We start from the raw sequence: 26637 nt of genomic DNA on the forward strand, positions 1-26637 counted from the left end.
GAAGCAAAGGGAAGCCAGAAGAGGGGTCATGTGACCCTCCCCAGCAGTATGTTTTGGGTACCCAGGGCAGCCAGCAGAGAGGTAAATCACTGTGGGGCAGGGGACTGGACTGTGGAAGACCCAACTGGTGCTCCTACTCTGCGCCAGGCTCATCTGCTAGTCCCGGCTGAGCTGGGGAGGACGGGACTTCCTCTTCCCCTGCACAGCATCCAGGGCTGGGTCAGACCCACCCCCAGATTTCTCCCCAGGCTTCAGGAAGGTCCGCAAACTCCAACTCCCCTTCTCTCCCCCCCGCCCCGCTTCCTGCGCCCGTTACTCCTCAGCTGCAGGGGAAGGGATCACTGTGCAGGGAGCTGCTCCCCCATCCGCCCAATCTTTGTGCACCCACACCCCCTCATGCTCAGACCCTCCCACCAAGCCTCACCCCCCTGCACTTGGACCACCCAGATCCCTACCCCACTGAGCCCCACTCTCCCAGTATCTGGGATCCCCACACTGAACCCCCCACACCCCCCAAATACTGAACTGCAACCACCTTCACCTGGACCCCCCCTGCAGAGTCCCATTACCGTTGCACTCAACCCCAAACAAGCCCGTGTATCCAGATCCACCCCCAACTGAGCCGCTCGCACCCAGATTGACCCACACAGAACCCTCTCAACCCACACCTGGATCCCTCCACACTTGGATCCTGCCAGGCTCAGTCTGCCTGGCACAGAAGGGCAGGCCTGGTCCTTGCGCTATGTCATGGTTGGGTGCAGCCTCACTGTTGGGACCCGGGGGGGGGGGGGGAGGGGAGAAGAGAGTTGCAGAGTGATCTCCCATCTCTGTGCAGCCAGTGGACTGTGCTCCCCAATGCTATGCTGGAGCCTCCACTTTTGACAAATAAAATGTGCAGAATTATAAAATATTGTGCACATTATTCTTCATTTTTTGATGCAGAATGCCCTCAGATGTATATACAATAAAAAAGCAAGCCACCAACGACCTCTACAACATATTGAGAGTCATCTGCTTCTTAAGACTGCCAAGAAACCAAAACTGGATACGCACTTTTTTGTCCTGAGGTTTGGCAAGATCTAAGATATAGGCACCAGAAAAACACTTGCTATTCTTCACAAACTTTATACAAGACTAAACATTGCATTTGTTTGCAGATTTAAAAAAAGATTTTACAAAATAAAGATAGCTGTGCTTTATGAAATGAAGTGGGAATCCAGAAACAGGGCATATGGAGAAACTGGTTTTTTGTTAGCTGACTTTGAACACACAGGTACAACTTATTTATGTATATCCTTTCTTTTTATGGTTTACATTGATATGCTCTGCAGCAGTGGGAACCTAAGCTTTAAGACAATCAGCGTAGCATTTGTTCAAGTATACACTGCCTTGTCTACACCAGACTTTTATAACATGATTTTTACCATGCGTTAGAATGTTAGACAGGACCATATTTTTAAATCCTGGTCTAGACAAAGCCTGTGGGGCTTCAGCTGGGATAGGCAAGGAGAGAAGTGCAGGGAGAAGAGCAAAATCACCTATTATTTGCAGAGAACAGCTGTGTATTATTACAGCAATGGTTCCCTATGTGCCATAAGGGGGACAGGGTGGGTCAGCCTCAGTGTTTATAGTCTACAAGTATCTACATTTCCTCTCCTAAAAGCCTCCCCATAGTTACTAATTAAAGATTATAATAATCTAATGCAGCAGTGGGCAAACTATGGCCCGCAGGCCGGATCCTGCCCCTTGGGGCTTCGGATCCTGCCCCTTGGGGCTTCGGATCGCCCTCTCAGGATTGCCACTGCCACGGGCTCCGTGCCACTCCTGGAAGCGGCCACACCACGTCCCTGCAGCCCCTGGGGGTGGGGGGCACAGAGGGCTCCGCGTGTTTGGGGGAGGAACCCACAGGTGAGGGAAACACACAGAGCCCTCTGTGCCCCGACCCCCACCCCCACCCCACGGGCTGCAGGGACGTAGTGCCAGCCGCTTCCCAGAGTGGTGCAGCGCGGGGCTGGGGTCAGCAGGCAGGGAGCCTTCCTTGGCATCGGTGTGCACCGCTGCCACCCTGGAGCCGCTCTAGGTAAGTGGTGCTGGGCCAGAGCCTGAACCCCTCCTGCACCCTGCCCCCCAGCTTCCTGCCTTAAGCCCCCTGCATGCACCTCGCACCCCTCCTTCACCCCAGCTCCCCACCCCAAGCTCCCTCCTGCACCCCAACTCCCTGACTTGAGATCCCTGCTGCACCTCACACCCCAGCCCTCTTCCCTGAGCCCCCTCCTGGACCCTAACCCCCTTCCCTGAGCCCCCTCATACACCTCACACCCCTCCTCAGCCCCAATCCCTTTCCCTGAGCCCCTTCCTGCATACCGCACCCCCTCTCACACCCCGCACTCCAACCCCCTGCCCTGCAAGCAATTTCCCCACCCAGATGTGGCCCTCGGGTGAAAAAGTTTGCCCACCCCTGATCTAATGGCTGCTATTTACCAGAGTGCAGAACACTTGAATGTTACAGAAGAATGCTTTGATTTACAAAATCTTTATCAGAAGAACCTATTCATCAAGTACATATAAAATAGTAAGTTTATACAATTATAGTAAATTCTAGCAAGCTGTATAGTTCATTAGCCATATTCTAAAAAACAGTACCATAAAAAAATCCAATAATGTGGAAGTACACCCACTATGTGATAAAAGTATACATGCTCCCCAAATCATCCAGTTCTGAAGCACTTTACTCCAGTTAAACAGGAAGCAACCCTCATTTCTTATCAGAGCTCTTAAAACCATTTTTTAGCCACACAACTCTGCAGTAGTAGCCAATGAAATATTTATTAAATATTCAGCTTACTATAATAAACCTTAGTGGCCGATGCCTCAGAAAATATGAGACAGACAAGGAGGGCGAGGTAATCTCTTTTATTGGACTGACTTCTGTTGGTGAAAGACAGAAGCTTTCGAGCAACACGGAGCTCTTCTGTAACTGAGGCATGCCTAAGTTTCTCATCTCTTCTGATAATTTAGAGTTTAATCCTTTTTTTAATTGAAATAGGAGTGTAAGTTGTGAATGGAGCGCTTTCTAACATGGGATCAGTAATTTCAGAAGAAGCCACATATCTTTCAAAACACCTCCTCTGCTGGGAATGTGCGTTTGTTTATTCTGGAGGAGTTCTGTGCTTCAAGTCATAAATGAAAACATTTAGCTGCACTTGAGGCCCCTTTGTGATGTTTAATTGACAACACACTCCATACACCCACCCACAGGAGACCTTTTTTCTGCTTACTAATCTCTCTTTCCTGAGGCTGCAGTAGAAAATGGTCACTAAGGTATGCAGAAATTGGGCACATTTTACAGCAAACTACAACTGTGCACACAGAATATTTGATGGAGCTAACTATGCATTACACTATACACTATGAAACAATGCAGTGGATTTTGCATTTTATTAGAGAATTAACTGAATAGCTCTGTTTTGTTCAGAATAAAAAACTTAATACATCATTGTAGGATTCTAAAATGGAATAGGTGACCCTGGATATCTTAACCTTTTAATTGACTATACAAGTAAAGCTCTTTGGACAGATTATTCCATCCTACATTTACATAGAACGGATACCTTCCCTTCTAAAATGCCAATACCCAAATATAAAACAGTATAAAAAAAAAGGCTTCAAATACACTGAGAGGTATCAGTTGCACACTTCTTCTATACCCACAGTCTGGCCATATAACAATTTCCTTTCCTCTCACTCCAGAAGAGCGATGGAAATATGTCTCATTGTTACAGCAACTGACTGCTAACAACAAAGTTCACAGACAGGAAGTAAAGTGAAAGTTATTAAAGTCACCGCACTGTTAAAGCGGAATACAGTCTCCCCTGCAGTAACATGACTCATATCCAAGGCCATTTTATCAGTTTCTTTCATATTTGTCACTGGCCTCAGTAACTTTTAACATTTCTGCACATCAAAATGCAACATTTACTCTACCCAATTCACTCAGTTTTATGGTCTATTAGCATTATCTTTGTACTGTTTTTCAGCACATTGCCTTGTTCTCTCAGTCAGAGTATATGAGGTAAATACAACTACAGTAGAACCTCAGAGTTACAAACACCTTGGGAATGGAGATTGTTCATAACTCTGAACAAAACGTTATGGTTGTTCTTTCCAAAGTTTACAACTGAACATTGACTTAAAACAGTTTTGAAACTTTACAGAACTTTTACAGAAAAGTTCTGCTTTTAACCGATCTTAATTTAAATGAAACACAGTTTCCTTAACCGGTCAAATCTTTAAAAAAAAAAAACCCCACACCTTTCCCTTTATCTTTTTAGTAGTTTACATTTAAACACAGTACTGTACTGTATTTGCTTTTTTTTTTTTCCCCTCTCTCATCTCTGCTGCTGCCTGATCGCATACATTCAGTTCCAAATGAGATTGTGGGGTTGACCGGTCAGTTCATAATTCTGGTGTTCGTAACTCTGAGATTCTACTGTACTCTCAATATTAATCTTTGTGGTACCAATTAATCTTCTCACTTCTTCAGCATTGTTCAATCAACCCTCTGAAATGTTATAAAATGCTGCACAAAATATTCTATTTTAAATCAAAGTCCATAGTTTCCATGTTCAACTTTGACCCTTCTTTAAAAAAAAAAGTTCAGCAAGATTTGCTCCTTTCATGAATGCATGTTGATTTTATACAATTTAAGATATTCTCATTAGTCTGTCAATGGCTAGTGGTTCAGCATCTCTTTTAAGGGTGAATGTAACCGAGTGAACTGTCACTGGATGGAAACCAAAAAATACAAGTACTCTGAGAAGCAGCCATAGATATTGATCTACCCTAGGAACTCTGAACTAGAGTTGGATCCAGCTCACTTTAAATTAACCACTAATCCTTGCAGAGGCTGCTGGGAGTGGGAAGGGTCTGGGTCCCATAGGGGTCAGGCTGAGCTCATTCCAAGGGAGCATTAACTCCAGGAAGTGTACTGTTGCTTCCTGAAAGAGGCCCTACTGAAAGCGTGGAGACCGACAAGTAAATCAGGAAGACTAGAGGAAAGTCCAAGAGCACAGCGGAACGGAGTACCGGAGAACAAGGCAGACTCTCTAAAAGGAAGACACTTAAGAGAGTTTGGGCACAGGCTGACACCTTCCTCCCTATAAAGACCTGAACTTGAGTTCCCTAAAGAAAGAGATTTTAATTACACAGAAACACAGAGGCACAGAAATCACAGGGTCTGTGATTAAAGTTAAATAGGTATAAAACTCTAGTTAAATACCAATACAGAACCAAATAAAAACTGTTACATTCTCTGCCCTCCCGACACAACCCCCCTTTTTTCTATGCTGGTCAGGTCATCATTCTTCCATCAATAAATTAGCATTATTTCTTGAGACCTCATCTCATTCAATGACCTCTACTTTCTTTGAAAAAATCTCTCTCTCAACCATTTGTACAATTTTATATTCATTCTGAACTTCTACTGGTTTTAAAACTGTATTTGAAGACTAAACAGTCTGATTTTCCAGTCCACTTTACAGGATGTTTTCTATCCTATTCCACTTTCTTACCTTGACTTGTAGTCTTCCTTTCTTCACACTATATAAATTTTAAAATATATTTATTGCTACAGTAAAACACATATATAGTTTAACCTCTGAATGTTTTCCTTGCCTCCTGTTTTCTCACTTTCTTCCCATTGATTGCTTCCTGCATAGTGCCAAAATATCTGATAGCAGAACAAATTAACTTTTTTGCTTCAATTTAGTTCCCATTACAAATCTGATTATGTTTTGTCACTAGTGCTTAAATTCTCTATCATTACATTTCCAGTTCGGAAGTGTTACTCAAAACTTGGACAGGAACTTTTTCTATTTCACTTGTTCATATAGTTAAGAAGGCAGCTGTTCAGTATGAAATCCATAAATGTACCGTTTTCCATTTTGAGCAAGGAACATGATTCCCAAGGAGGAGAAAGCTTCCATCACTACAGTAGTAAATACACTAACACACACTTCCTGTGATCTGTTCTCACATTGCTCCTCAACACACATCCCATGTAGCTTGGTCCCTACATTTTACTTTATTAGTTTTCTTTCAAACCTCTACCTAACTTAAAAGTATTTACAACTCTTGCACAATTGCTTTGTCTATACTTACTCAGATATGGCACAAACCCTTAAACTGGGATTTTCACAGGAACCTAAAGGACTAATGCATCCATCTCTTATTGAATGTAAATGGGATTTGGATGCTTAACTCCTTAGGCTACTTTGAAAATACTAGCATAACATTCATAGAAAATCTTCCATTTCTGGTTCCTAACCCATTACTCTCTACCGAGCAATTGCCATCTCAGTTCCTGAATTTTATCATCAGACCCTCATAGATGTAGTCAGACACTACACCAGTTCAATATGGAAACCTATACTTATATTTGAATTGTCAGGATGCAGAAAACAGTAAGACACTTCTACACCTCTCAACTCCTCTGGAATTGCATACCATGGAAGCTAAAGGAAACACTTGTTGCACATTGAAGGAACACTGCTCTCTTTTCAACATAACATCTACCTAGTTATACAGCACTCACTGTAGTATCTGAGCATTTTACAAGAGTTACAATAACCAGTAAGTATAAACTCTCTGGTTTGGTTTCTTGCTCTCCTCTTCCTAAGCATACCTGTTACATATAGTGTTTATTCAAGATTGAGGCAGTGCTTCTCTAGTATGTTAGAAGGAAAAATGATCTACCATATCAGTACACATTTCAGACTTTTCTTCCTAAATCTCACTAACTCTCTTTCAATAGCTGTGGTGGGAGTACTGACATCACCATCCCATTCAATTAAAAAAATACAGAAACTGGCTAAAGAACACATTGGAGGATCTTGGAGCCCATAATTCTCATGTAAAAATTAATTGTTTGTGTATTTTTGAAGGACTCAGAATGCACGAATTTTAGCTGTATAACTAATTATTGCACAAACAGAGCCTGGGTGTATGGGGGAAGTGGGTCAAACATATAGCAAGAAAAGGACTGGCAACAATACTTTTACGGAAGTGGACACTAATTTCCCATTTTTCTACCACAGTAGTACAGGACATTTAAGTTGGAAAGTAAGGGGCAGAATCAAGAAATTAGTGGAGAAATAAATCTCTAAATCGGAAAAAAACAAAAACAAACAAAAGTCTAGATGAGAAAACAGTGTCAAAGCTACTTAGGAAACAGATATTAAACTTGACAGTCTCAAGCAATTAAAAAAGAAATAGCTATCACAACAGTACCTTCACATACAAGAAAGCTGCAGGCATTGTGTTCCACTATTACCACAAATCAATAGGCATTAAATTACAATGTGAAAAGAAACCTAATTAGTTACAATGACAATAGAAGACAGTTGGCATTGAATTATGATGTGAAAGATTCATTAGTGTGCCGCAGAACAGTAAAACCTTTTGACACAGTGCAAAAGGCCAATAGTGGGACAAAGCAGCTGATACCTCATGGAAAATTGGAAAACATTCCATTTAGAGACAATTTGGTCCAATTCTTTTTTAGTACAAGCAATTTTTGTATGTAATAAGGATCTTTAAAAGCTTAACTCCTGCTGTTTAGTCCTCACCTGAAGTCAATCTTCTTGAATGATTTACTTCCACAGTAACTCTAAGATGTTATAGATGATTTCAAGTGGAGAATGAGCAACAGAAACAGAGCTCTAAATCAAAAGATCCTGTTTTCATACAAAAGTTTTTCCCATATAAGAAGTCAGCACAGAGGAATACAGTTCATATATACAAAGTTGAGCAGTCTGTAAAGTATACTTGTCAAAGTTTCCCCATCACATATCAGCAAGTCTACACATCTTAGGACTCTGGCTTACTCAGATGAAACTTAAATAATTCTGCTGGGATAATATGTAAAACAGTTCAAATCACAAGTTGTCTCATCAGCCCCATCCCAGTCTTGGTCCTTCTGAAGGCCCCACTCTTGGAAGTCTGGGTTTTTTTAGAAGCTGTCAGGTTGATTCCCAGATTCTACAGGAGCTGTTAAAGTACTGCAGTGTCAGGGCCAGTTCAGAGCCACTCTATCACCCCTACCCAGGCCTGGAAGGTATACTTCTGGGGGAATTTTGCGCCACTGCGCAGAATTCATGTGCCAAACAGATTTTTCCCCCACCGCAGAAAATACATTCTGCCAGAAAGGTGCAGCAGTTATTCCTTTCACCCACTAAGGGGTGCTGTGATGCCAAAGCAGAGAGCAGTTGCTCCTGGGCAGGAGCAGCCCCAGCTGCAGATAGGGAAGGGAAAAGAGGCTGCCTTCCTCACAGTATCCTGCCCATCAGACTGGGTCAGGAGAAATGGGGTATGGGGGGGGGGGGAAGAAGAGGCAGACAGCATGGGGCATATGGGGCTGCTGGGGGTTCAGAAATGCTAATGGGGGGACAGACTAGGGTGGGGGCTGAATGGGAGTGGGTGCGCAGGGACACATGGGGATGGGGAGGGGAGTGCAGGAACACTTGGGGATATGGGATGGCTGATTGGGGGTGCAGGGCCCCTGGGGGGGGAGGGGGGATGCAGGGATACATGGGTAGAGGAGAGGAAGGTGGCTGAGTGGGGGTGCAAGGACACATGGGCAGATGTGCCTGAATAAGAGGCTACGGGTCAGCCAGGCTTCGCATGTTGGAGGCTCCCAAACAATCCCTCCCTGCCCCCAAAAAACTCTGCTACATACTTCTCCCACCCACACTCCACAACCCTCCAAGTTCATACCCAGGCTGCTTCCAAGCAATTACTTCCCTCTCCTTCAGCTCCTCCATTACTCCTGATTCCCCCAAGCCTTTGCACTGCTTTTGAGGGGTGCAGGAAATATGTTTCTGTATTGTAGTTTAAATGAATTATTACTCAGAATTCTGTATTAGTATTCCTAGTAAGGAATCTATTTGTCAAGAAACATTTCCTGAATCTTTTTTTTCTGCATTGTTACAGACACAGTTGCTGACAGGTATTTTGAAACAAATTACCAAAATAATTGAAACTGGCGTAATTATATTGTTTTATTTTGAAAAATAAAATATGCCGAATTTTGCAGAATTTTAAAGTAATATGCGCAGAATTTTTAATTTTTGGCACAGAATTCCCCCAGGAGTAAAGGTAGAAGGACTGGATAGGGAGAATGCACTGAATGCCTAATATTGCAGAGGAGAGACATTATCTGGCCCTTCTTTCCTGGCTTCTTCTTGGAGTGTTTTCTTTTTCTTCCCTGGTCCGTCATGCTGGATCTCTGCTGAGACCTGGAAGAAAGATAATGCCTCAAGAGACCCATCTTCCAGTAAGACCAGAGCAACTGGTGAAGCCTGCCTGCATGTTGGGAGAAGAAAATGGATGAGAAACTCCTGCATACAGTTTGCCTGATGCATGAAGACTCATTCATTCATCCAACTAGGTGGCAGCCACAGAGTCTGTCATTTCCCACCATCTTTATCGACAGGTTTTGGCTGACACAGTATGATGCAATATGCCAGGAGATATAAATATGCTTCTCATAACACAGAGTGTATCACTTCACTCAACATTCTTGTAGCAGTTTTCCTTGACAACTGTTGACACTGGACTATGATACATTTCAACTGACTAACTTGTGACCAAAAGCCATACTGAAATGCTAAAACATATTCCAAGATTGGCATCAAAATGAGATTAAAAGACAAATGGTTTGCAAAAGCAAAACAAATGGAAGTTACGTTAGCCTAGGGTTTTCAGAGTCCCATACTGTCTAGAAACACCACCATCAGCAGATTCCATTATAAATACCATATTGGTAGATATACTTTCCTCATGCAGGTATGTGATATTAGAAACTACAATGAATTTTCCCGTGGTTTTGGTTTGCTGCCTACATATTTCAGCAATTACAACTACACAACCTGAATGCTCCATAAACCCTTACCTTCCACAGTTAGAAAGGACTGGCCTGTCTCCCAAGATCTGTGAGAGTGATGGGTTGTATCTTGGGAGACAGGCCAGTCCTTGCTTACACACAGCCCCCCAACCTGAAGCAAATACTCACCAGCAACCACACACCACACAACAGAACCATTAACCCAGGAACCTATCCTTGCAACAAAGCCCATTGCCAACTCTGTCCACATATCTATTCAGGGGACACTATCATAGGGCCTAATCACATCAGCCACACTATCAGAGACTTGTTCACCTGCGCATCTACCAATGTGATATATGCCATCATGTGCCAGCAATGCCCCTCTGCCATGTACACTGGTCAAACTGGACAGTCTCTACGTAAAAGAATAAATGGACACATATCAGACGTCAAGAATTATAACATTCAAAAACCAGTCGGAGAACACTTCAATCTCTCCGGTCACTCGATTACAGACCTGAGGGTGGCTATCCTTCAACAAAAAAAACTTCAAAAACAGACTCCAACGAGAGACTGCTGAATTGGAATTAATTTGCAAACTGGATACAATTAACTTAGGCTTGAATAGAAACTGGGAATGGATGAGTCATTACACAAAGTAAAACTATTTCCCCATGTTATTTCTCCCCCTGACCTCACGCCCCACTGTTTCTCAGATGTTCTTGTTAACTGCTGGAAATAGCCTACCTTGCTTTCACCATGAAAGGTTTTCCTCCTTTCCCCCCCCCCCCCCGCTGCTGGTGATGGCTCATCTTAAGTGATCACTCTCCTTACAGTGTGTATGATAAAACCCATTGTTTCATGTTCTCTGTGATGTATATAAATCTCCCCACTGTATTTTCCACCAAATGCATCCGATGAAGTGAGCTGTAGCTCATGAAAGCTTATGCTCAAATAAAATGTTAGTCTAAGGTGCCACAAGTACTCCTTTTCTTTTTGTGAATACAGACTAACACAGCTGCTACTCTGAAACCTGTGGCTGAAGGGAAACCGAGACTTACATATTACTAAGGATATCTGCCATCCTGCCTGCAACTACAGCTACTAAAAGAAAATATAACCGATTGTTTTGAAAAACTGTCGGGATGTCAGTGCTTTTAGAAACCATTGGATACCGTTCAAGGCATTCTTCCATAAAAATGGTGCTAATCTGCATAATATTAATTTGTATAATAGTTACTGGCCTACTGGTCCTATACCTATTGCAAAATTCTAGTATTATGGATGCACATCAGGGCATTCCCAAAACTAAACCAAGTCCCTAACCAAGTGCTAATCACAAAGACAGTTCACAAAAGAGGCTGCCATGGCAGCTGAAGTCATCTAGGATGCTCACAATAACATTCTCTAGCTTTAAAAAAAATCACCTGAAAACAAGTATGATATGGTATCCTCAGCAGAGAAGCCTGTTTCTATAGTGACCTCCCTGAAGTGACTTCCCTTCAATTAAGGGAGAGATTAAAATATCGAGGGCAAGCAATTCTCAAGAGTCACAAATACTAGAGACATTATTTTAAAAGAAAAGAATCATAGAAATGTAGGGATGGAAGGGACCTTGAGAAGTCATCTAGTCTGGCCCCCTATACTTGGTCCTGCCTCAGTATATTTAGACCATCCCTGACAGGTGTTTGTCTAACGTGTTCTTAAAAATCTCCAGTGAAGGGGACTACACTACCTCCCTTGGTAACCTATTCCAGTACTAACTATCCTTATAGTTAGAAAGGATTTCCTAATATCTAGCCTAAACCTCCCTTGCTGCAGATTAAGCACCTTAGTTCTTGTCCTACATTCAGTGGACATGGAGAAATAAATTGATCACAGTCCTCTAACATATTTGAAGACTTATCAGGTCTCCCTTCAATCTTCGTTTCTCCAAAAGAAACATGCTGTGTTTTAATCTTTCCTCATGGGTCATATTTTCTAAACTTCTTATTTTTGTTACTCTCCTTTGGACTCCAATTTGTCCACATCTTTCTTAAAACGTGGTGCCCATTACTGGACACAGTACACCAGCTGAGGCCTCACCAGTGCTGAGTGGAGCAGGACAATTACTTTTCATGTCTTACATATGACACTCCTGTTAATATGCCCCAGAATGATATTTGCCCTTTTTCCAACTGCATTGTTGATCATATTCAAGTTGTGATCCACTATAACCCCTCAGATCTTTTTCAACAGTACTACTGCCTAGCCAGTGCTCCCCCACCCCTCATTTTTGTGCATTTGATTTTTCCTTCCTAAGTGTAGTACTTCGCCTTTGCCATCACTGAATTTCATCTTTGATTTCAGACCAATTCTCCAATCTGTCACGGTCATTTTGAATTCCAATTTTGTCCTCCAAAGTGCCAGCCAGCCCTCCCAGCTTCGTATCAGCCACAAATTTTATAAGCATACTCTCCACTCCATTACCCAAGTCTTTAGTGAAAATATTGACTAGTACCAGACCCAGGACAGACCCCTATCAGACCACACTAGATGCATCCTTTCAGTTTGACAGCAGGTAGTTTGCCCTCTGAAGAATAATGCCTGAAAGGGAGAGTCTAATGTTTCTCAAGGACAACAACAAACACCTTACTGTCTGCCATATCTCAATCTAAGGAGGGTCTAAGCAGGCAAAACTTTTGAAAGTATTAACTTTTTAATTCTGGTTTGTCGTCTAGACTACTATACTAACAACTTTCAAGAGTCACACCATGTTCTAGACTGTTCTGTGAAGGAGACTTTCAGCATCATCTGGATGTCTTCTAAGACATTTTCTTGAGTTCTTGATTTGCTAATGGCAAACTAACAGACTAGAAAAGTAAATCACTTTCGCCTTGGTCAGTTCTGTGGTGTTTCTTGACCCTATATCATGGATTCATTCTCCTCTGCACAGTTTCAGTGGGAGAAATTTCCTTCGTCTTTCCAGGGTGAATCGCATCTGATCAACTGCTACTTTGGTAGGGCAAGAAGATGCCTAAATATTCAAAGCACTCTTCTGTTCCCATCAGAACAAGCAATTGAACAGGAAGAAATGGTATAGAACACCTTTGCCTATGACAGGTTTCAGAGTAGCAGCCGTGTTAGTCTGTATTCGCAAAAAGAAAAGAAGTACTTGTGGCACCTTAGAGACTAACAAATTTATTAGAGCATAAGCTTTCATGAGCTACAGCTCACTTCATAATAGCACTTTTAACATCTTATCCTTTCTTGGTTTACTCCTGTCATTTAAGTCAGAGAAAATTGAACAGCTACTGCTAATATGACGTTTGTAACTAAAAGGAGACTTAGCAAGATGGAAAAAGCCCTGAAGATGCCAAAAGATGTGGGTAGTGTTAAGCGTTGGTGTTGTTAACTGCCACTGAAGTAGAAGAGGCAACACATCTAGTGGGAAGTAGTGTGGTGAGAACACAGGAATAGTTATCAGCTACGATAATCTTTTTGATACTGACATTCAGTTGTGTGTGTTTACAAAGCTAAGTAATTCAAGGTTCAACTATGTTAATATTTTCTTTTCTCTCAATATATGAAGTCTCAGACAGTGGCTTTTAAACATAGAATACACAACTCTTTGATGAATGAATTTAAAGGAAAGGAATTAATATAGGAAAAATTTTTCTAATTTGTCCTGCCTTTCGGGGGTCCACACCCTTTCTATTTCCATCCAGAACATTGTTTCAAAGACCCACTTTATTCCACAACTGTCTCCTCTTTTCAGATTACCTCACTGGCTGAAATACAAGCATCTCTTCACATTCAAGGCAAATGCAAAACTATCTTCTACAGATCATACACTCTTTCTAGTCCACCCAAACCTGTCTTCCGATAGCTCCTTTCTCATTTATCCACCCATACTAGTGCCTGAGATCTTGATGCTCCACACTATCAGAATACGTCCAAAAATCATAGATCTAGCAGGGGAAAATCAATAATTAAAAATATCAAATTTTATTTAAATTAAATGCAGGGCTATTTTTAAAAAAGCAGCCCATTTTATTTTAAACGACAAAAAATTATAATCTATTAAAATCATTTTAGTTTAATACAAAAAACAAGATTAAGCAGTATGTTTGCTGTCAAATTTTAAAGGAAGTCAAACCACTGAACTGGTGGAAATCACTGGCTAAGCACCTGGAACCAAAATTTGTTGATGTGCTAAACCAGCTTTTGATAGCATGAGCCTCCCCTGCATCTGCAGAGAGAATATTTTCTTTATTTCAGTTTATTCAGCTAGTTCAGTTCAATGACTAGTTCAGTGAAAGGTAAGAAATCGTTTTGGAGCTGAAAAAGCATGACAGCTTGTTTTCCTCCTCCAATTTAGGACTGAAAACTAGATATGAAAGGGTGAGATAAACTAGTTCTAAAATCTTGAAAGACAGGGTGACAAAAAACGAATCAGTAATTGCATTAATTACAGACAATACTGCCTTTAATAAATTAGTATTACGTGCAAAACACGTGGGGGGGGGGGAATCATGAGTATCCAGACTTGTAAGAAGAAAAGGAGTACTTGTGGCACCTTAGAGACTAACAAATTTGAGCATAAGCTTTCATGAGCTACAGCTCACTTCATCGAATGCACAAAAGCTTATGCTCAAATAAATTTGTTAGACTAAGGTGCTACAAGTACTCCTTTTCTTTTTGTGAATACAGACTAACACGGCTGCTACTCTGAAACCAGATTTGTAAGATAGTTTTATTTAATAAAATTAAAATGCTGTTTGTGCATTTGTTTGAATTTCCATCTAAACAGACTTACATCACAAGAAACAAATTAATCAATTTAAGAAATGTATCATTCATTATTTTCTAACATTAAAAATGTCAAAATTAAGAATCTGAATACATGCAAGATACACTATATAAGGTCTTAAATAAATGTGTATAGACATAGTGTACCCTGATTAGCAAAAAGAAGCACCGTATTTAGAGGAAAGTTTAGTTGCAAATCAACATGTTTTAATCACATCTTAATAAGAACAAACCTTTGTTCAGAAAAATAACTGAAAAGTAAGAATTCAGAAAATAATTACACAATTCTTGCTTACTGATTCAAATCAGCATTAAAATTGGAGTCTTAATTAAATTGCACTTATTTAAATCAATCCACCCTGAAATCAAGTGCTTTACTCTTGGAAAACAAACTTGGTCAATTATGTATTCCATTTACAATGACAGAACCCTGTTATATTCCCTTCACGGTACTTGTTTATGGAGGTACCGTACCCACTCGTGACTATTCTCTAACTTCATTGGGACAAGATTCTGGCCTACTGTAGAACACCTATTATTATACTGGAAGTCACTTTCCTTATTATTTTGCGTTTCTGAAGATACCTTGCAGGATTTTCACTTCTGAGGCTTGTGCTACAAGGCTTTTGATACCTATGGGCCATAAATAGTGAGAGTCCTGAAAGGCACCTTGAAGGAAACAGAATTACAATGCAATTAATTTCTCCATCTCTAAAGATGTTTACTGAGCAAGGATTCTCAATCTACCACAGACTCTACCACAGGACTCTACTGTGAACCACAGGGACAAAAGCAGCAGTATGTGGGGCCACTGATCCCAGGAGACAACACCCTGCACCAGCAGCTCCTCTGGTGTGGCTGTACCACCCTTAGCCCTGCCCACTGGGGCAGGCACAAGGCTCACTGGCAGCTGTTTCTGGTCATGCTAGTGTGTGCAAACAGCTTGCACACTCCCAGACAGAAGACACACATCACTGCGTGGAAAGACTCCTGTCGGGGAGCATGCGAGCTGCTTGCACACACTAAATCCAAGGGCTGTGCAGAGAACTTCTAAACCAAAAGGTGCTAGAGGTATCAGTGTCAGGGCCAGTGCTTGTGCCAAGAAGAACTCTATGGGTGTAGGCAAAAATCTCAGTGCAAAATGCACTAAACAGCTCATGACATGGAGCAAAAGGGAAGAATCAAAGACAGCCTTGTGGCCTTTGAGGCAGTCTTACAGATAAGGGGTGACTTGGCCAGGTCTCATATTCAGCAATAATCATTTTGCTACACAGGCATTATTTGAAGATTCTGTGTGGTCTTCCTTCTTCTCAAAGGGTCACAGCAGCACATGATATAGTGAAACAAGAAGCACTTGAAGCCAATAGCCTCTGGAGTTGAAGTAATTCTGACGTGCAGAAAATCAAAGTCTTGAGGTAACAAGCTGTGGCTGTGAAGAGTGCCAAGGTAAATAAGGTGCTGAAATGTTCTATGCAAAACAGAAAACCTGGGTCAAACAGATTCCAGAATAATTCCAATAATTCCAGAAAAAGGTGCCATAGTAGTGCTCCTGAACCAGTGGTAATAAGAGCCACAAGGTTTTCCAAATCACATAAGAACGGGATCTGAGCAGAAGGCAAGGAGGGCTGCATGTGGAAAAGAATATCTGAAGTCTTCAACTCACTAGGTGGGTTTAATAGCCAAAATGAAGAAGTGCACCTCCCATGTGAAGTTTCTTCACTGATTATGCTCAAGAATGCTTCCAAGGTGAGCAGAGGTAGGAGTCCTGGCTATTAAGCATTTGCAGGAAGGTAGCTCATTACATAAGTCCCATTGCCTCTGCCCAATCTTAAATCTTAGAGCTCTTGCACCAAGCACAAGATCCAAAACTGATTAATGATGCAAAAATTATATCTTTAAAGGAAAATATTAATTTTAAGTCTATTCAAAGTAACTGAGATAAATGATTTTCCTAGTTAAAATCAACCAAGAGACATAGGTACAGAAAGTCTTAATGCATGATAAACAGTTTAAAATTATCCTAATCCATTTTCATTCGATGACCACTAAAAATTAGAAGGGGGGGGGAAATCACATGCCTCTACATTAGGCTCCCTAAGTTAAACTACTACTAAACAGACCAACATAGGTTGTGATTTTGTAGTTGATAACGATCGAGTCATGCATCTAAACCATAGGCTAGATGCCTTTTATAGTTTAAAAAAAATAGTAAAACAGCAAATACACCCAAAGGAAGTATTATACCGAAGACAACCCCTACAAGTCTGTGGAAAAATACAAGGAACATTTTCTAGTGTAAGTAGTAAGACTACATATTTTATGGAAAAATCAGAAATGCATTCAAAACAAGCTCAAACATATCAAATATTTCACAATAAGATAGTAAGTGTTAGTTTACCTTTGGTTTTTTGTTCAGCAGCCTGAAAGAAAAAAAAAAGTCAGAAATACTGGTTAGTAGTAGACACTTTCTACTGCTGTTATATCAAGGATATAGGACTGTACCCTTGACTTTTTAAAATTTCTTCTCTTGCAGAGAAATTCCTTGAACACTGAGTCCCTGCTTCACAAGAAACCTGACTGCAGTACTGTCACACAACATTTTTTCTACTTTAAATTTAACCCTCTTTAGCTATGCTCTTAAATGACCTGAAGTTAGCATCACTAACTTTGTCATGAAGGTTAACATCAAAGCTGTATCCCAGTTAACATTTACTTATAATTTATTAAAATTTGCAGATAGATAACTCCCCAAAATATCCGTATAATTATTAATGGCAATGTCTATACAACTCAGGGGACAATCTTTACATGGCTGTAGCATGAAAATAATTCAAAACCAAACGCAAGGGCTCCGCTGCAATATAGGATTTGAAAAATATGAGAGTCTGGATTTTTTTTTTTTGAGATCGATAATCTAAATATTTGTTTGGGCTGAAGCGAATCGAAAGTCTGGAAGTCCCATTTTCAGAGATGAAGTGCACAGCACAAGGAAGTAGCTTTTTCAAGACAGCTTTGCCCCATTCTGAAAAGTTTCTACATAATAATGTTCACTGAACTATTATAGTGGAAGCATAGTGTGTGGGAATGTTTGTAGACACATCTGTATTTATACCACTTATAAATCCAATTAATATGTAATATGCTATCCAATTAATAAACTGAAGAACAAAGAGATCAATGCAATTTACCTTGCACACCCTTGATTGACTTTATCTGTATTCTGCTCACTGATCCACTAATCAGGACTATTTCCACCTTTCCAAACCTCAGGACACCCTTCAACTTGCCACTTTTAAAAATAAAATACAAGTGCTGAAAAAAGTTTCTTTCCTCACTTGAAGCCAATGACTGGGTGTACTCAGACCCAGAAGAATGACTATTTACAGCCCAATTTAATGATCCCAGTCTGAGAATGAGAGAGATAGATACAGTAGGGAGCTAGATATCCCTCTTTCCAATAAGATATTATGAAACCTTAGAGCTTAAAAATGTAATATGATCTACAGTCAGACTATTTTATAGGTTTTGAATATAAATTTATCTTTCTTCTAGATGTCTGTGAAGTTGGACTCTTGGGAATTAAGTATTCTGGTTTCAAGTGGAGGGATTAAAAAAAAAAGTACCATTGTTTTTATGTAAAAATTACACGACAACCCCATTAATGGTTTATAGGGGTAATGAGGATTTATTGGTACTGCTGAGATTATCAACATACCCCATATTTTTGCTATTTATTATACCATGAATCCATCTAGAACACATGCCAAAAAACTATGTTACACTACCCATCATGGATATGTAACACATATTATAACGGGAGCTATTAGCAATCCCTACATTTAGTTTGCTTAACACTTCCCATTATAAAAGATTTATAGAACTTTTCAGAAAAGGTTGCAACACTCCTGTTTCCAGCAGGTGTTCAATATTCAGCCAAGAAAAGCCACGGGGCCAGATAAATGCCTTTTCTTTGTCCCACTACATTCAATTCAGGTTCATCAGATATAAAAACTTTTCAAAATCTCTATTTTCCTTTTGCTGCTTGCATGTCTCAGGAACAATGTTAGCAGCATTCCAGAACAGTAAATGAATATGAACATTCTAATTTAAAGCTAGGCTCACGCCAAATCCAAAAAGCAGCAGCTTCACTTCACTCAGAATCCTGGGAGCAGGCAGCCTCTCTGCAAGGGACAGAGGCACAGGATGGTTTCCTCTGCATAACACCCGCACCTGAAGCTCCAGGCTCTTTCCCCCGCTTTATATGGGGAAGGAATTCCCCATATCTGGGAGAAGAAGGGAAGAGAAACAAGCTGAGTTCTCTCAAACACCTGTGAACTCGGTGACTCATTCCTTCCCCCAGGATAACACAACAGCAATCTCTAGTTACTAGCTAAAGGAAATAATCCTGTACCTGAAGCAGTGCTGAAGATTCAGGGTTCAAACACTGCCAGTGATGCATGGTGGGGGTGTTACAGTAGCACATAATTTTTATCTTTTTCTTTTTAAAATGCTTGGAAATTTTATTAAATAATCTGTTAAAAGAACCTTATTTAGGCTGCAAAGTCAAACACTCAATTTAGGAAATGACAGTATGTAGTATATGTTATATGTATATGTATATGTATAGTATATGTAGTATATAGTATATGTTGCCCAGGCAACCTTAACCCTCTTCCCTTTTGTATATGCCTTGAGATACAGTTTTTAATTATATAACATACTATTTTTCCACAAGAATCTTGTTTCTTTCAGTGCACAGGATGGACAGTGCTCAACAAAAGATTCAGTGTTGTGTAATAAGGAAGGTTGTTTGTAGGAGTCCTTCCTCATTTGCCCTAGAAGTTGGAAGGGAATGAGGTAGGGGATTGCAGGGAGAGAAAGAATGGTCTTGTAATTAAGGGAGGTGACTGCACACAGGAGAACAATCAGCTTAATCCCTGCCTATTCCACAGTCATATACAATGCTGAGTAAGTCACTAACCAAAATTTCATCATTGTGCAATTCCTCATTTTCTAGGTGCCCAACTTGATACCCCCCTTGGGGCTGGAAATGCAGCAATATTGAGCACTCAGCTGCAAATGAAGTCAATAGAACTGTGGATGCTTATTACCTCTTGCAATACAGTAGTATGGTCAGAAGGAATGAGCACAGGCTTAGAACACAGGACCCTCTAACTCCTAGCTCACTAGTCCAACTGTATGGCCTCACGCAAGTCTTTGTCTTAGCTTCCTCATCAGTAAAATGGGGATAAAACAGTACTTTCTTATCTTGAAATAGAGAGAAATTTATTCATATTTGTAAAGCTTAGATACTATGACGAGTCCCATAAAAGAGACCATGAGGAAATGAACAGTTTTGTACTCACTGAAAACTCTGGATGGTGTACACTAAAATTAAGGCAGGGGACGCTAATTGAGTTAGAAGGATAAAAATATTTACCCGTTATTTCATTCCTTGAGCATCATTCACCCTGTGCACTTAAAGAGGCAGGGTTCCTTCAGAAAAAAATTATGTGATCATGTAGTTAAAGCCTATTACAATGCATGGGCACAACAAAGCAGAATTAAGGTTGCATGTGTGACCTAAGCATTTACTAGCTTTCAAGACCTTGCTTTTGCAACCTAAATACTGTTTAATATAGTAGTTTGTATGCAATTAATAGATAAATACAAATTCTACAAATTGTAAATACCAAATTTATAATGAATTATAATACTGATACCAGAAACCATCCCATCGTGAGTATTAGTGGCATGACTTCTGAATAGTCTCACACAAAGGTAAATGACTATGTACATGAGGTTTTAACAAGGAGTTTATTTTGAATGCCACTGCAGTAGCTGTTACCCAAGTTCTGAAATATATTGTTCATCTATTTATCAAATAGCTAATATTCCCCTCCACTTTCATTTAAACTATATTACATTTTTACAAGAACTTTCCATATTTGTTATACTATTATTGAGTTTGTACTAAACAGATAATTAAATATGTTTTAATAAGTTCTTATGTCATGTACTGCTGCAATTTGGAGCTATCCATTTCAATTTGATTTTTTTAATGTTTATCAATTATTCACATTGTAAATGTAATTTATATATGTTTATTCTATCAAAGTTTTAATAAGTTTTCCCAATATCTTGTGAAATATCTTATTATCCAAGATACTCTCATGTCCCAAATATTTCCTCCTATCAGAGCTCCTCCTGAAAGCATGGTTCTTAGTGAAAGGGTATGGGCAGCCTAAAATAGGACCAATAAAAACCAAACTCATGTTATTTTCTAAATTTCTCAAGACATAAAAACCATTGGTGCTATTTGCAGGATGCTACAGGAGTTAGATTTAATAGATCAATTAATAGATAGCATAGAGAGAGCGCGCCATAATTTTCAGCTGACCACTTAAATGGATATTAAATGAAATCCATATATTTAGCAACTTCATACACATGACAAAAAAAAAGTAGTAAAGTGACTGGAGGTGGCGGGAGGAAGAGGAGGTACCAGGACATGGAAAACTTGAGAATTGGTCTTGCAACTCTTCTACAGTCAATGTGACTTCTCATTAAAACTATCTGGAATTAGTTCACATGAATAGAGGCCACAGGACCAACTCCATATAAGTGTTAAAGTAGCTGCATCCCTAAAATGCAACAATGTAGACTAACCTTTTTCTGAGCACCTTCCTTCTTTTTCTTTTCTTCCTGCTTTTTCTTTTTCTTTTCTTCCATCAAATGTTCCTCTTCTTGAATTTCTTGTTCTTTCTCCCTATTAAAAATAAGCATTGGGAAAGTTTATGAATGAGGTCAGTCTTATCAATCAAGACAAACAATATACATAATATTAATGCCACAAAGTACATCTCTCGGAAGTAAATAATGTCCAATAACATTCTCTAAAGTTCCAACAAGTAGTATTCCAATAGAATTGTTATGAAAAATTACTTGCAAACTCCTATCAGAAGACAGTAACTGACAAAACTGGAATTTTTTAAGATTCTGACTAAATCTTTCATCCCATATAATTTTATTTATATGGAATTCTAAAACATCCAAAACAACAACAACAAAAAAAGTATGTATTATTGTTTGGAAAGTAAGGAGTAAGCCAGACTACTCCCTTATAATAATAATAAAATAGCTAGGGTGTAGACATGAAAGCTCAAAAATATTACTTTTGAATGGTTCATTATACCACCCCACCATAGCCACTCAAAATTAGGCCCCACCACGCTCACTCCATTGGCCCCCGTCACTCACCCTCACTCACTTTTACTGGGCTGGGGCAGGGGGCTGTGATGCAGGCTCTGGGCTGGGGCCGAGGGGTTCAGACTCTGTGAGGGGGCTCCAGGCTGAACCTGGATCAGGGGGTTGGGGTTCAGGAGGGGTTAAGGGGTGCAAGTTCTGGGAGGGAGTTTGGGTGCAAGAGGAGGCTCCAGGCTAGGGCAGAGTGTTGGACCGCGACCACTGGGAGCAGCGAGCGGCCGTACCTGCGGATGCTCAGGTAAACAAAGTGTGTTGTGGCCTGCCAGGGGCTTACCCTGAACAAGCCGCGAACCAAGTTTGGGAACCCCTGGTATAGGGTTTCTTTGGTTTTTCTGCCATCCTTACACTTCTAGACTCTCTTGTAATCTTATTGCTGCTCCCTCTGTCATTTTTAAAATCTGCCCCTTCATTATAGTCGTGCACCAAGGCCTAGATCCCAACTTCAGCCATTCTAAAACATTGCAGCTAAAATTGTCTCTCTCTCACCTCTTGAATATTTGCTTTTATGTGAGAGGGCTTGTCTACACAATTCGCCACACACTAACTCCATGTGGACCCTGCTGACTTAAGTTAGCAGTGCATTAATGTGCTTTCATCTAGTCTGTTCGAAACAAGACTAGATCAAAGCGTATTAAACTGTTCATGTGTGTCATCTGGGTCCACAAGGAGAGCTAGTTTGCGGCAACGTAATGCAAGATAGATTCATGTTCCAGCTTGCTGCAAACTCAATGTTCATGTAGACAGGCCTCAGCGTCTCTTCATCCTACAGTAGCAGCTATTTTTGTCAACCCAAGAAAGCCAATGAAGTGGCATCAGCACAAGAAGTGCTCCTGTGGGAGGGGATGTTCCATGTTCATGATACCATTCTAGGATCTTTACTTGGCAAAAAGAAACCCACTTAAAGCATAAGAAGAAAAGAATCTTAAATAATACATTTAAATTGTGTCCCCTTGTTTAAAATATAAAACAAAACAAACACCCCCCCACCCCTTGCATTTTGGCTTATGGTAGAAATGCTTTCATGGATGGAATAATGTCCATCCTTGAAATGAGCCATTACTATTGGAAATATAATTTAGGATCTGAAATATTGACCGTTAGATTTTTATATCCGTTTAGAATGGTATTAATTTAGCTTTTATTTTATTTTATGTATTTTTTTTTAAAACACTTTCCATTGAGGTTGTAACACAAAGGTAGGCTTGGAAGTTCAAAGTTGAGATTAAAAAGGATACTGGATAAAATTGTCTTTTGTCAAAATAAACCTTTACAAAACCCAAGACCATATAGAATGTTTATATGAATTTAAGAGTGGAGCATTATGCTGGTATGAGAACCCTGTTAAACTAGATAGCTGAGGCAGTGCATATAGGTTGCATTTTTCTAGACCCATGTTCTTGATGACCTGGAGCAATAATATGTTGAAGGCTGTCAAAGGTAAACATGATGCTGACCTGGATTTGGTTTTCTTTCTTTCTGAGATAATATATAAATTTTAAAAAATGATTATTTAATGGTTAATGAGTTGAGATGGAACTCAGAAGATCTGGTTTGAGGCTTCCATGCAGCAAGGTACTTCAAGTATGTGAGTAGTTCCTTCTTTTTTTTAAGTATGTTGCTGAATTCAAGCATCAGTACCAATCTCTGTCACAGACATCTTCTCTCACCTTGGGCAAGTCATTTACTTGGTCTGTCTCAGTTTCCCATTTGTCAGTCGGGGACAGTAGTTCCCTACCTCACACAGATTCTGTAAGGATAAATTTGTTAATGTTTGTGAAGTGCAGAGGTATTATGTGAGCTGCACTACATCTCTCTCTCTGAGGTTGAGTCATTATGTGCTTCCATAGACTCAGACTAATGTAGATTCTACCTTACGTATTTTGTATTGATTTTCCCAGACAGAAAGTTCCATTGAAAAGGTAGTTTTTCCACACAACCTCTTTTTTCAATGGCAAAATGTTTCATTCAGAATTTTTTCCATCTACTTCTTAACTTCCTAATTCTAAGTTTAGTTGACTTTGGATAGATCATGTAAACAAATGCAAAGCATCCATGATACAATCCACATGAATATTCTGTGGAATGAAGTACAATTAATTTAAATGACAATCTTTCCTTGACTGTGCTTGATAACAGTGTTATAAATGAAAACACAATGACCACTGTGTAATGTTAACTAAAACAAAAGCTCCTATGATCCATGTTTGGCTAGAACAGTGGTCACCAACTGGTAGATCGCGATTGACTGGTCGATCCTGGAGCTTCTGACAGTCATTTGTGATCTCCAGCTGCTAAAAAAACCAGCAGTGCAGTGGGGCTAAGGCAGGCTCTCTGCCTCGCATGGCCCCACATCGCTCCCGGAAGCAGCCATCACACCCTGAGGCCCGTGGGGAGGAGTGGGGGGGGGTGGGAGCAGGGGTCTCCGCACACTGCTCCTGCCTGCAAGCTCTACCCCTGGAGCTCCCATTGTCCAGGAATGGGGAACTGCAGCCAATGGGAGTTGCGGGGACGGTGCCTGCAGAGAGGGGCAGCATGCGGAGCTACACTTCCCTCCCTCACCCTCCTCCCCACCAGAGGGTGCAGGGGTGTGATGGCCGCTTCCGCGAGTGGTGTGGGGCCGGGGCAGGCAGGGAGCCAGCCTTAGTCCCGTTGTGCCACCACTTGAGGTAAGCACCACCCAGTGGGAGCCCACATCCTTCCCGCACCCCAACACCCAGCCCTGAGCCCCCTCCTAGAGCCAGCATCCCATACCCCCTCCTGCACCCCAATCCCCAGCCCTGAGCCCCCTCCGAGAGCCAACACCCGCTATCCCCTCTTGCACCCCAGCCCAGAGCCCTGTCCTGCACCCAAACTCCCTCCCGGAGCCTGTACCCCCTCAAACCCCTCCTGCACCCCAACACTCTGCCTGTGTAAATGTCCTACCGACATGTAAACATAGCCTCTTTGCCAAACAGTATTTATATCCAACTTAAAATACAAAATAAGGATTTGGCACCACTGAGCTGAATGGTAGAAAGAGACAGTGGACGAAGACAGAAGGCCTATATTTCTGCTCTGTCCGTATAGAAAACTCCCTCCCCAAGTTAGTGCATATTCTACTTAGGAAAGACCTGTGCATGGTTGCAGGTGGCTCCCTGTAGACTACAACAATGATGGCTGAAACAAGGCTCAGGAATTCACCAGAATAGGATGTGTGGAGCATACAGACACATGCAGCTGCTCTCCCAACCTTAAGCTAATTTCTAGAATGCTGCATATTTCACATTTCCAAAAAGACCATGAAATAAAAATTAACCAAAAAAAAACACAACAAAAAAACAACCCAACACCTTAACAGACAGACAGACTCCGCAGAAGCAGCTCCTGTCCTCCTTGGCTAGGGCTGTCTCTCCACTCTGGGCACTGACATGGTGTACACAGTTGCAGCACCGCTCATTCAAATATGGCCCTGCCCCTGCTCTGTCATCATGACAGAGAGCCACCAAGACAAACCTGAGCAGCGCTGCAACCCAACATGCCAGGTTGCAACATCCAGAGAGGAAAGCCACGCCCAGCCCCATGGGACAGGAGCTGCTGCTGCTGGGTAAGTGCAGGGCAGGTTCAACTCCGCAATCCACCTCAGGCCTCCCACCCCACCTGCGGGCAGCATGCCAGTGCTGCTCCACAGCAGCTCCAGCAGGGGAAGAGAACAAGAGAGGAGTTCCTGGGAATAGTGTGGAGGCTGAAGTGTTGGGACTCAATAGAGGAGGTTCAATGAAAGAGGGAGAATATATAAATGGGGATAGGGACACCCAGGGAGGAGTCCCTAGGTATATTGGGGTGGGGGGTGCAGAGAGCTGGAGAAGAAAGCATTAGGGACTGGGAAGATCCATGGTGTCCCATGGGATTTGTCTCATTGAGTGAGGATGGAGAAGTGGATGTTATATTGGGGGGGGGGGGCGCGCAGTACTGGGATTTGTATATAGTCATTTCAGGTATTTTAGTAATGTAAACATAGAAAAAATTAAATGGATAAAATGAAACAAGCAATTCCCCAAAAAGCAAAATAAAAAAAGTTTTATAAAAATTCACAGGGCTTTATTGATTTCAAAGGGCCATATTCATTGCAGTAGCTATAGTTAGTCCAATGCTACCTGAAGAGGTTTAGGTGACCTCTTTCCAACACACGTACACTGCACGCAGAAATTAAGAAATTACGTACCGGTAATTTTTAAGTTGTTTTTAAATAACTCTTCTAGTGCTTTGCAGAAAAGATAAGGAGGTTGGAAATCATTTGTGCTGCTGATGGATTTTGCGAGTAAACAGAGCCAAGACTATGATACACAAGTCTGGTTCTGCCTCCACTACCGAGGAGAACAGGAAAAACCCCTGTTGGAATGAACTCAGATTTGACAGAGAATTTAGGTCTCTCAAAGATGAAACTTCCTGCAATGTGTTATCTTTGCTCCATCAATGCAGATTTGGATACCAATCTTGGATAACAGTATCTGCTCCTTAGAATTTTTTTTTTTTTTGCGCAACTTGGTTTCCAGGCAATGCCAGATCCATCATGGTTCATTCCATGGAGTAAACAATCCCTAGCTATTCCACTAAGCTTTCAAGAACACCCTCAACAAAGTTTGAGCCAACTGCTTTTTTAAGGCAACAGATTAAAACCAGTGCAAATTATTCTTATGGAGTTTCTCCTCCTAGACTGG

General features: G+C 41.0%; 1 protein-coding gene across 22 annotated transcripts in view; it reads right to left on the minus strand.

Moving 5' to 3' along the window:
- TNRC6C (trinucleotide repeat containing adaptor 6C) overlaps nucleotides 1-26637 on the minus strand; it is a 182242-nt gene that overhangs the window by 133018 nt on the left and 22587 nt on the right. For 20 of the 22 annotated variants that reach the window (XM_043497386.1, XM_043497402.1, XM_043497373.1 and 17 more), the window contains 2 exons: nucleotides 21344-21443; nucleotides 17073-17094 (listed from right to left, as the gene is read on the minus strand). In XM_043497386.1, coding sequence (XP_043353321.1) covers nucleotides 17073-17094; nucleotides 21344-21406 — 85 coding nt within the window. In that variant the 5' untranslated portion in view covers nucleotides 21407-21443. Of the gene's footprint in view, nucleotides 1-17072; nucleotides 17099-18796; nucleotides 18916-20830; nucleotides 20919-21343; nucleotides 21444-26637 lie in introns of those variants that run through there. The other 2 variants (XM_043497389.1, XM_043497391.1) reach the window with 2 other exon arrangements.

This window comes from Dermochelys coriacea, chromosome 14, assembly GCF_009764565.3.
Source record: "Dermochelys coriacea isolate rDerCor1 chromosome 14, rDerCor1.pri.v4, whole genome shotgun sequence".
In the NCBI taxonomy this organism is placed as follows: Eukaryota; Metazoa; Chordata; order Testudines; family Dermochelyidae; genus Dermochelys; species Dermochelys coriacea.